General features: G+C 38.3%; 1 protein-coding gene across 7 annotated transcripts in view; it reads left to right on the forward strand.

The window, feature by feature from the left end:
* Window positions 1–9,709, forward strand: part of FBXO9 (F-box protein 9) — a 42,507-nt gene extending 32,798 nt beyond the window's left edge. For all 7 annotated transcript variants that reach the window (XM_044421511.1, XM_044421512.1, XM_044421517.1 and 4 more), the window contains 5 exons: window positions 2,239–2,329; window positions 3,215–3,310; window positions 3,902–3,995; window positions 6,067–6,221; window positions 7,318–9,709. In XM_044421511.1, the coding sequence (XP_044277446.1) occupies window positions 2,239–2,329; window positions 3,215–3,310; window positions 3,902–3,995; window positions 6,067–6,221; window positions 7,318–7,426 (545 nt within the window). In that variant the 3' untranslated portion in view covers window positions 7,427–9,709. The remainder of the gene's footprint in view (window positions 1–2,238; window positions 2,330–3,214; window positions 3,311–3,901; window positions 3,996–6,066; window positions 6,222–7,317) is intronic.
* The last annotated feature ends 1,307 nt before the right edge of the window (window positions 9,710–11,016 follow it).

An 11,016-nucleotide genomic window follows, 5' to 3' on the forward strand; every position in this document is an offset into this window, starting at 1 on the left:
GCTTTTTGCAATTTCACTGTTGCCATTGACAGCCATTCCACTGCTGCTGAAGGAGCACTTTGGAGCAGCTGTCATGGGTATGCCCTTGTTTTATTGTTCAGGTGTAGAAAATTACACAATTGTTAGTATTATTGTGTTCATTCAAGTGGCCTTGCCTGGTCAGTGTCCTTGTATGTATCATCTGGTAAAGGAGCTTGAAGTAGAGAAGGTAGCATACATGGAAAATGATAAGTCATGCCTTTTTGAGACCTAAATTTTTCCAGTAAAAGAGTACAGTTGCACATAAGAGATAGGCATCAGTAATACTCCACAACATAAAAGGGGAAAATTTGTGTGAACGATATATGGAGTCTAGTTAACCCCATGTTTTCCAAACATAAAAATATTGTGCTGTTGGCATACAGGTAACATGATCATAACAGCTACTCAGCTGGTGTCAGCAGTGGCGAGCCCTAGCAGTTTTGAGGCTACCTGACTTCTAGTTGTGTCCTTACACTCACCCAAATTTTGATCAACCCCAGACCCAGGTCAACCAGGAAGAGACATTTTTAGATATGTGTATCACTGGCTTGCTCAGTTTCTAAACCACATAGACATTTAAACCAGATATGTGAGGGGAAATTTGGAGATGGAAACATCTGTGGCCGTTTCTTTTTATATTTTCTGGAAGCCACTTAGAAAGCTTCTTGTTGGTGCATGACATACAAATGCTGTAAATAAAGAAATAAATGTGTTTGGAAGTCTGTATGGAGACTACCAGGTCATGGATGGCTAAACCGCCTTAGTAATATACTAATGAATGACCTAAGGATTTAAATTTTTGTTCTAGGTTGCATTGAGGAAATGAGAATAGCGCATTTCTTTGGTAAATAACTAACAAATATCAAGTCTTTTTTGAAAGCCAGAAGTACAGCTGTCCACATGTCTGAATCCTTGAGTAAGGATTTTCTCGTTTGGGTTTTGTGTCTCCCCTCTCCCAACTTATTACTTAAAGCCAGGCTTTTCTTTACTGATTCCTTAACTAGCAAAACACTGGTGAAAACTTTTTCAGCTCTACTTTATCTAGAAATGTGATTTTCATTTGCAAGCTATTATTTGGCCTAGATTTTGAGCTTCATATTTATATGTCAGTTTCAGAAAAATATGTTTTGGAATCGCAGCACAGCCATCATTTTATGATACCCTTCACAGGTTTGGATGGTATATACAGCCTTACTGGGTATCTTCCACTGAATGGCACTAATTGTTTACCAGTTGTAACATTCATGTAGTACTTATATGGAATGAAGCTCTGTGGAACAAAATGGACCCCCCCCCCAAAGCCCCATTAGCACATTTTATGTAAAATGATAGCTATTATGGGGCGGGGGAAAGCATTTTGCTGAACCGCAAAGCAAGTTCTTATAAGAAGAAAGTGCTTTAAACATTCATGTTTTTTAAAGGAATTTTGGGAACCTGTAAGGTATTGTTGATAATGTTTGTTTGAATATTAAGGGAAGTGAGAAAAACTTTTCCCTCCTTTCATTCCTCTATGCTCCTTTCTTTCATGAAATGGACAAAACATGTTCTGGGCTAAACATCTATCAACATGGGGTAAAGTCCAGTGGAAGTCCTACTTGGTGTAAACTTATTAATATAAATGAGCCCCATTCTTTTCAGTGGATCTGTTATAAGTAGGATTTATGGATAAAATAAGTAGGATTTTATCCATGACAAGTATCTAATAACTTCAAATAGCGATTGGTAGGGGCATTTGAGACATAGCACTTTACATGCATGGTTTTCAGTTATCTCTGAAAAAGAGTAGAATTAACTCCAAAGCTATAAGGATAAAAATACAGTTTTTTCACTAGATTAAGGAATTCAGAGGACTGAAGACACACATTACATTTTATACATCATGGTCAAGGACTAGCTGGGAAAAGGGAATTGTGGAAGACACAAACATTTTCTTAATCTTTTTGGTGTTGTTGGGGTACAGTTTGTCCCGTCTATCTTTAGAAGGTTAGCTGTGACTTAATTACAGTGCTTGGAGCTGTGGCCTATAAATTAATTACACAGGAAGTTGAAGATCATTGTGTTATCTCTATGAGAAATCCTGTTGGTTTGTAAGTGTTTTTTATGAATATATATAATTAGACATTTAAAACATCCTCAATAAATACAGTATTAACTGAAAACTTGAAGGTTCATAAGTGTACGGATGATTATATATGCCTTTTATTCCATATTTTATAGGCGTGTATATCAGCAAGACAACATACATACGTCAAGGAGAACAGTCTCTTGATGGCTTCTATAGGGCATGGCACCAAGTGGATTATTACAGGTACAGACATTGAAAAATGACTGAGTTAGGTATTTCTCTTTCCTTTCTTCTTTCCAGATGCTATTCTCAAATAATCATACTGCTGTAAGCACAAGCATAGTGAAATAATTTGGAATTTCATTGGACTACTTGTAAGAAGCCGTGATGAACGTTTTGCACACAAGACCTGGAATCTTATTCTCTCAAATTAAAGTCTTAGTTCCAGAGTTATGATTCTATTTTCAGATGTGGTCCAGATTGTGAAAATATTTAAATTTCATATTTCACACTGTGAATGTTTCTGTGATTTGCAAGCTACAAGCAAGCATACAAAACTGATCTAGAATATGCATGCTGAAGTGTAAGACAGGTGCCTTTCGATCAGAATCTGAATTTTCTTGTTGAGATATCTGATTACACTATTGGGATGTTTCCAGCAGCACCAAATGAATCTCCACTCTTCATAAAGTTTGCTGAACCACAGTATTTCCTACATTCCTTGGTGACCTAGTATGTTAAGTGAGGCTACAAAGGCCTTTTCCTGGACTTAGATCCCCATCTCTCATCCACATGTCTCCCACAAGCTTTTTCTAACATTAGGAAGCAATCTCTGAAGCTACATGACAAACTAATTGAAAGAGGATATAAAGCAAGCTCAGTTATCACGTAGAAACATTTGACTGCAAGTGCAGGGCCCTTTGACTCCCTGCCCTTGTAACTTGTACATTAATATATGTTTTTAATTAGGAAAATACATCTTGGAAAGTTTGTTTAGAATTAGTTGTTGGTTTGTTTATAGGTAGTTTGGGGTGAGAATAGGTTTGGATTTTTTTGAACTTTTTTGTGAACAGTGCCATAAAAGGGGATGGGATGCTTTTCTCCACTTAATGTTTCTTAATTTTGTAGGTACCTGAGATTCTTCCCTGATGGCCAAGTAATGATGCTAACAACTCCGGAAGAACCTCAGTCTATTGTTCCTCGTTTACGAACTAAAAACACAAGGTGTGTTCAACTTATGAATAATATAAATTCATCTTTCATGTGTTGAAAAGTGTACCTAGCACTTTTAATAAAGTTTTAAAGTTAGGCATGAACAATAAAACTGTGGAGCCATTACAGAAACAAGGGATACTAAAATACAAATTAATCAAATGGTTTAAAGCTGCAGATCCAGGTTCTCTAAGTAAGTCTGAGACTTAGATCCAGACTTAGTTGTACTTGGAGCATGTTAGTCATAACTAATCTGCTCTATTGATTTCAGTTGTGTTTCAGTTGAGTTCTATTGTGTTTACTCTAGCTATAACTAAGAGCCAGTGTGGCGTGGTGGTTCAGAGTACTGAACTGGGAACCCAGCAGATCTAAGTTCTAGTCCCAATTTGGCCATGAGGCTCACTGAGTGACTCTGAGTCAGTCACTCTCAGCCTCTTCTACCTCTCAGGGTGGTTGCTAGGATAAGACAGAGATTTGTAAAACCACATATCAGTACAATGTAATAAGAAATTTTAAGTCTTTATCCAGAAAAGTATCTTTAAATTACTTTCAGCTCCTGGAGGAGTATATTTTAATGGAGTTTTTTTTCCTTCTAAATATTAGAACTGATGCAATCCTGCTTGGCCACTATCGCCTTTCCCAGGATACGGACAATCAAACCAAAGTATTTGCTGTAATGACAAAGAAGAAGGAAGAGGTAACTATAGAAGAAAGAAAAGAGAGCTGAAGTATTGATTAATACTTAAAGTGATGCGAAACCCACCTGGACTGGACTCTTACACTTGCCAGACTTCTTTCCTGCACTGGGACCTGGCCTAGGAGTGAGCTGAGCCATGATCAAATTGGCAAATACAGACAAACTCTAGCAGGCTCCTTCAAATTCTCCCACTAAGTGTGCAGTCCCCATGTGCTAAGCAGCCTGAGACCAGTGCTGTGTGCAAAAATGCACTTTTCACCACTGCTTACAGAATGGCCCGGTGCCTGCAGACAATGTGCATGCACAGCCTCCATGCTCACCTCACAGTGCACAAAGGCATTCTCTGCTGTTGCCTATGTAGCACCTGCATGGGTTTGTGTACATAAATGCTGCTGTGATTATGTGGGTGCAGGCGCTTCATGTGGGTGCAGAGACAGGGATGTGAATGGATTTCCTCCTCCTCTGGCCAGCATCCACTGCCCTGCTCTGAAAAAATAGGCGGTGCCTCCCTGCCTGTCCTTTGGCAAAACCACCCTCTTCCTGTGCAGTAAGCAAGATTTTTCACAAAGCCCACAAAAGATGTGCATGCAATTAAATCAGCTTGCACAGCACTTTTTTTTAAATTTATATCCTGCCTTTTTCCTACAAAGGGCTCAAGGCAGCTTACATCATTCTCCTCCTCCATCTTATCCCCACAACAACAACCCTGTGAGGCAGGTTGGGCTGAGAGTCTGTGACTGGCCCAAAGTCACCCAGTTGGCTCCATGGCCAAATGGGGACTAGAACCCAGATTGCCTGAGTCCCAGTCCCATGCTCTTAACCACTGCGCCACACTGGCTCTCTGAACCACTACACCACACTGGCTCTACAGCACACATGCTCTTAACCATTACACCACACTGGCTGACATTTGTCACATACACAAAGCCCACAAGTAACACGTGTGGAAGCTGAACTCTCCTTGTGCAGCAGGTGCATGGGCAGTGTGTGCACAAACCAGTCTTGCTAGTTATACCTGTGCAACAGTTGGACTCACTTCCTAACCAGACACTCGTGCAGATATTTGACATGGGTCAGGGCAGAGAGATAGGTGGCTGGAGGCTGGGGAGCTGTGCTGAGAAAATTCAGTGGATTCCAATCCCCAGATCACGTTTCTCACACATTGCTAAATGCAGCAAAAAACAAACACAAAAAGTAAATGCTTGTATGCCTGTCTCCTGAATTAAATTTCTTAATAAAAATGAAATATATGTCATTTAGTCCTACAGAAACATTTCAATTCCTTTAAAAAAAACCCTCTCCTAAATTTATACAGTTTTGATTACTTCTTAAAAGGAAACTCCCTCGTGGCATAATTCTGCTTTTTAAATGTGGAAGGGTTAAATAGCAATTGGAAGGCTTCTTTGAGGGAAGTTGTCCATGAGATTTCCAGGAGATGAGTAGATAAAAAGTTACTGGATATATCCGTGGATTGTACCTCATCATTGTAACATCTCTGTTTCCTGATTTGTTCATTTAGAAAGAGGAATGAATAGAAATAGAGAAGTTCTTTTATGTCAACATTTCAGGGCAAGGAAGGGAAGAATGTTGAGATTGTGGGGGAGAAGAAGGGGAAGGGTAGACATTGAGGGGGAGAACGAGGGCTAGGGGGTATGCTGGCAAGTGGTGGCAGTTGTAAAGAAGTGGTTCTTTCCTCTTTTCTCTTCACCTTTCTATTGGTCTGCTTTTATTAATAACTTTTTGTTGATGCTCAGTTTTGAGACTTTTGTATGGTAATTCAGTGATGTGTTAAAATTCAGTACTTCAGCTTTCCTCTAAAACAAGTGCTTCAGCATCATTAGGTTCTGATTTGTTTTTACTTCAGAAGCTCTGCTTGTTTGTAATTTCTAACAATATGGCCATTGTATTTTGATTGGTTTGTTTCTATTATATTGCTTAGAATATATATTGCACAAATAAAATACACAAGGGGTTTAGTTTATTATGTGTTCTATTCCTGATTGAAAGATTTTAATAATCACTCTTACTGCATATTCTTAATAGTCCTATCCTGTTTCTGTTTATTATATAGAAACCAATTGACTACCACAAGTACAGATATTTCTGTCGTGTCCCTGTGCAAGAAACTGAACACAGCTTTCATGTAGGGCTACAGCTATGTTCCAGTGGTCGGCAGAAATTCAACAAACTTGTTTGGATTCATCACTCTTGTCATATTACTTACAAGTAAGTTTAAAGAAACTAGCAGGGAAAACAACAAAAGCATTTGGTTTGGATAAATGAGAGCCTTAGTCCTCTTTTGAAATGGCGTTTACTGATCTTAGTAATACTTAGCAATATTGCAGCCCACAGACTGTCTGGGTGACTTCACATGCTTTTTTCTTTGCTGTCCTAGATGAACCATCTTAGGGAAAAGGCTGAATTGGATGGTTGAAGCTTTTATAGTTCTGTAAGAATTCTGAAATGGGCTGTATTCAAGAAATTAAATAGTTGCTTTCTACCTTATAGTTCTTCTGTCTAGGCATTTATATGTCTCACAGCCACCACAATTTTTTTTTTAAAATTGAAGCATGAATTTCAAATATTTGGGAATGTAGAGAAAGAAGAGAAAAGGCCCAGACAACCTTCTGGCCAAATAAACTTATTTATAAATCTAATAAGTCCAGTTGTATAAGCATAAGTCTTCTTATGTGAGACACATGGACCAACTTAAGCTGACTTCCTGTTCCATTTTCCAGAAGCTGAGCTGACTTTCTGTTTTGTCAAACAGATTTGGCCCCTCAGAGATAATACAGCTGAGGATTGGTTTTTATGCAGTTGTGGTCTGCATGAAAAAATGAAAACAAATAAAATTCTATGTCACAGGAAACTTCTTTGATAGTAAAAACTGAGCTCTGCTGCTTGTAAATTGTGCAATATAAGCAAATTTTCATGATTTCTCTTGGATATAATTTGCAATATTTCAGTACTTTCTATAAGTTATTCTTCTAATCCTGGGGAGGGTATAGGTGTTCTGCAGGACACAGAAGCCCTGTCAACTTCCTTTTAAAATTCTTAGGAATTTCTTTGGCTTCTGAGATCTTGCTAGTTATTGGACCACATACTTTCAGACATACTTTGCAATCCATACAGTATAAAAACTTGCTTTTAAAAAAGAAGTGTTAAGGTTTGAGAGAAAGTTACAATTCTGTAGAACTGTAATATATGCAAAGCCCCTTATTCTGAGTCCATAAGAACATGTGATAGGAAAAGAATTCCAGAAATAATTTAATTCAACCCTCTCCATTTAGGCAGGTATAATTAATTTTTTAATGTCTTGTAGGTCTACTGGTGAAACAGCAGTCTCTTCTTTCGACATTGACAAGATGTACACCCCTTTGTTCTTTGCACGCGTGAAGAGCTTTACTGCATTTTCAGAAAGGCCTCTCTAAGAAGGTCACATCTATTGCATGAAGAAATTACAGCAAACAACACTTAAGTTATAAATGTGTATATATATTTGAATTTTATTTTAAAGTAAGGAATCTTTTTGGAAGAATATATACTGGAAATTCATTTGATTTAAGGTGGCAGGGTTATTTTACTGGTTTTGAAGTCAAGTTTACACATTATTTTAAACTTGTTTCTGTTGTGAAGAGACTTTGATAACATAAAAAGGCATTTTTGCCATGTCATTTTATGAGCAAATTTATAAGCTGTTCTCTTTTCCAGTGTAAGGCTTCATCTGCCTATGCACCTTAAGTTCAGGAATCATTATAAACATACTGCTGTACATAAATCGTGGAGTGTGTGCTTTGGGGGAAGGCTCAAAATGTGAAGAATTTGTCCTACATCTGTGCGTGGCCTAAATACACATTAAAAATGCTTACTTTGAGATACATGTATTTGGGTGGCCTTTAAAGAAGAGGCCTTGACTTAGGTGTAAAGTGCAGCCTGATGAAAAATTAAGCAAAGGCAAGCAAAGTTGGAAGTTCTGCTTCAGGTTTTTAAAGAATCACATTGTTTAATTTAACTGCAATGGTTAAACCAATGGATTTGATATTGCAAATGGCAGAAGATGGAAGGGAAGTCACAAGTTGGACTGGCTGCCTTTGTTGTCTTGATCCAGGAAAGACATTCTGGAGAGATAGCAACTCTTGTATTGTTTGAATTCTGTTATGCAAATGAGAATAGGGCTGTACACAAGTACATTTGTCTTTTCTTCAACTCTTCACCTAACTGCTAAAAAGACTGCACATCCCTCGAGTATGTTGTTACACTAATTTCTGCTTTTTGGGACTCATACAGATGTTCAGGTACTGTGTGCTGCTTCTCCTGTGTATGTACTTGGGGCATTGGATGCAACTGCTGTATGATGCTTATCATTAATATGTACTTTCCATCATAAAACTAAAATTTCTAAATGTTTTTCTTTTGCTCAGTCGTGTAACATTTGTTCTTTCTTTATAATTGAGCACAATCCTTTAAAAGGCTGAATTAAATTAATAAATAATATATCACATGGTTCTTCCAACATGTTCAGGATGAAATGCATTATTCTTCCTCCCTTTCATTCAGACAGCTCTTAAGTCAGTTAGATTTAGAGTGTCTTGATGAAGACCACCCAGTGATGTTCATTGTTGAAGTTCTCTCTGGTCCAGGGTTAGGCATCCTAGTTCCATGAACACCTTCCTTGATGTTGGCTAAAGTACCATGGTTCCTCCCACTTTAAGCAATATAAAACTTATTCTTACTAGCAGCTTGGATAACAGCAGAATAGTTTTCTTAGAGATGAAAACTGTGGGTTCAAATGAATTATTTCAGGTGTTGGGGCTGAGACCTTACCTCTGCCTTGTACTTGGTCTGTTCGGCAATTTACTTATCCTTTTTGTCATGGCAACCAATTTGTCATGATGCCCAGGTCAGTTTCTTGAAGTGTTAAATGTCCCCGGTCCCAAAAAATTGGCCTTTTGCTGCTGTAGTCGTTGTCCACATTTCCTAGTGAGCACACCATTTAAAAACTGAACTAATCACTACCTTATATGTTAAGCTAACAGTCTGTCATTGATAGACACTGGATGGAATTTTCAAAGATACAAGGCCTTCTACCTCTACAGTAAAATCACTGTTACAGGTTTACTTTTGTTTGGTGCTTTTTGTAACACTAATCCTAAATGCACATAAGGGGATATATATTTTGTAATTATAATCTAACCCTGGACTGTTCAGAAAGTCTGGATAGGATCTGAAGGACAACTTTGGTTTACTATTATTGACTAGCAGACTGCTACTCCATATCATAAACAGCTTTTGAAAATTGACTTTGTTTATAAACTGCTTTGTCTCTTTTGTAAGAGGGTGTGTTCAAGAAACACAAGTGCAGAGTCCCCACTGACTAAATTAAATTCACAGTTCTTTGTAGCCAGTAACAAGCCTGACTCTACAGGTTCTGGCACTATTCTGCATGCAACTGCTAGAGTTTTAAGAATTCAGCCCATATAGCATGCACTGGCACATCAATATGGTCAAAGAAAAGTGCCCTGTGCTAATTTACATATCCCATTCATGATACATAGATTCAATCCTGGCAGACAAAGTGCTTAGATTGAAAAAAAAACCTATTATGTGATTTGACTATTTCATTAAGAGGTGCTTTCAGGGTGTGGGTAGGTGGTATTTTAGTTTTATTTCTGTCATGTTTTGCTTTGTTCATTAAAGCTCACTTCCTATAACCATATTGCTGCAAGCGTGCTCTGCTAAATCGAAGGGAGCTTTCTTCTAGGTAGTCATGTATAGGCTCAGTGTCAGTGCAAGGTCCCTTACTGCTGCATACGTTGCCCGCACCTGGTTACTGTTTCCTTTTCCCTCTCTCCCCTCCTCCTGCCACATCTGCCTCACTCCCTTCTGGAGGTAACCTGTACAGCAGGCGATCTTCAGGGACATTCCCCCTGAAATGCTTCGCTCTCAGAAAAGACCTCTTCGTGCCAGGACAGAGATGGCAAAGGGGTGAATAGACTGGTGGTGGCACAGTGTGCTGGCAGGTGATTCTGTCCGTGGTGAGGTGTGCAAATTTCCTGTTACGCCATCTGAGGTGCAGTATTGACCCACCTCATGACAGGACCAGTCATATAGGATTGTGCTTCAATGGCTGCATCCAGACTTGGTCATGCAGTCATTAAGTCATCATTAAGTCACAATTCTCACTTATTTTGGGATCTACTCATATGTATGACTATATATGTATCCAGCCCTAAGCAAGCAAACCCTTTTCCTAGCAAATAGAGAAGTGAAGTGGAAACTTTCCAGTATGAGTGATCTTGCTTTTTAAAGTTGAAGCACTTTCATTTATGCTTTCGTCAAGTACATAACTCAGCAACTAGATCAGATAATTCTAAGGCAAATCAAATAAAAGTAAAGGTTAAACTATCTACAAAAGGAAAGGCTTGGAGTGGATTGAGAATGATTGCTTGCATATTTCCTCCATCAGAACAGATTTTGTTTAAAAAAACAAATCAAACTTTTTTTTCCCTTTCCTGCTTGCTAAACTGTAGTGTCTTGATTTTTCTGTCTTTGTCTCTCTTACCTGCCTCCACTTTAATGGTGAAGTGTACCATTCAAATTTAAATAATATGGACCTAGTCAATTTATATGATACAGTAATTGTAGCTGTTTTAAATGTACTGGAACAAGAAAATATATTTGAAGCCGTGTAGCTTACAGATAGCCTATGTAGCCATGGCAATTGACTGGTCAAATAATTGCCAGAGAATACTTAAATTTACAAGTAATTAAATTTACAAAATGAGCAGAAAGGAGGCTTGCATTAATAACTATTCTCATCTACAAGATTCCAGAGTTCAACTCTAACCAGAAGTTTTGTAGAGTACCATACCAGATCACAAGAAGGCTGCTGTTCTCCAAAGCAAATGCTGCGGTTTATCCTATGTCTTTGGCCCTTGTGATTTGCACAGGGATGCTTACTAAAGATGGACTGGATATTCTGCACCTGACCCACAGGCTCCTCACTTGTGCTACAATTCTT

This window comes from Varanus komodoensis, unplaced genomic scaffold (assembly GCF_004798865.1).
Source record: "Varanus komodoensis strain SLA01 unplaced genomic scaffold, ASM479886v1 scaffold12, whole genome shotgun sequence".
NCBI classification, from domain to species: Eukaryota; Metazoa; Chordata; class Lepidosauria; order Squamata; family Varanidae; genus Varanus; species Varanus komodoensis.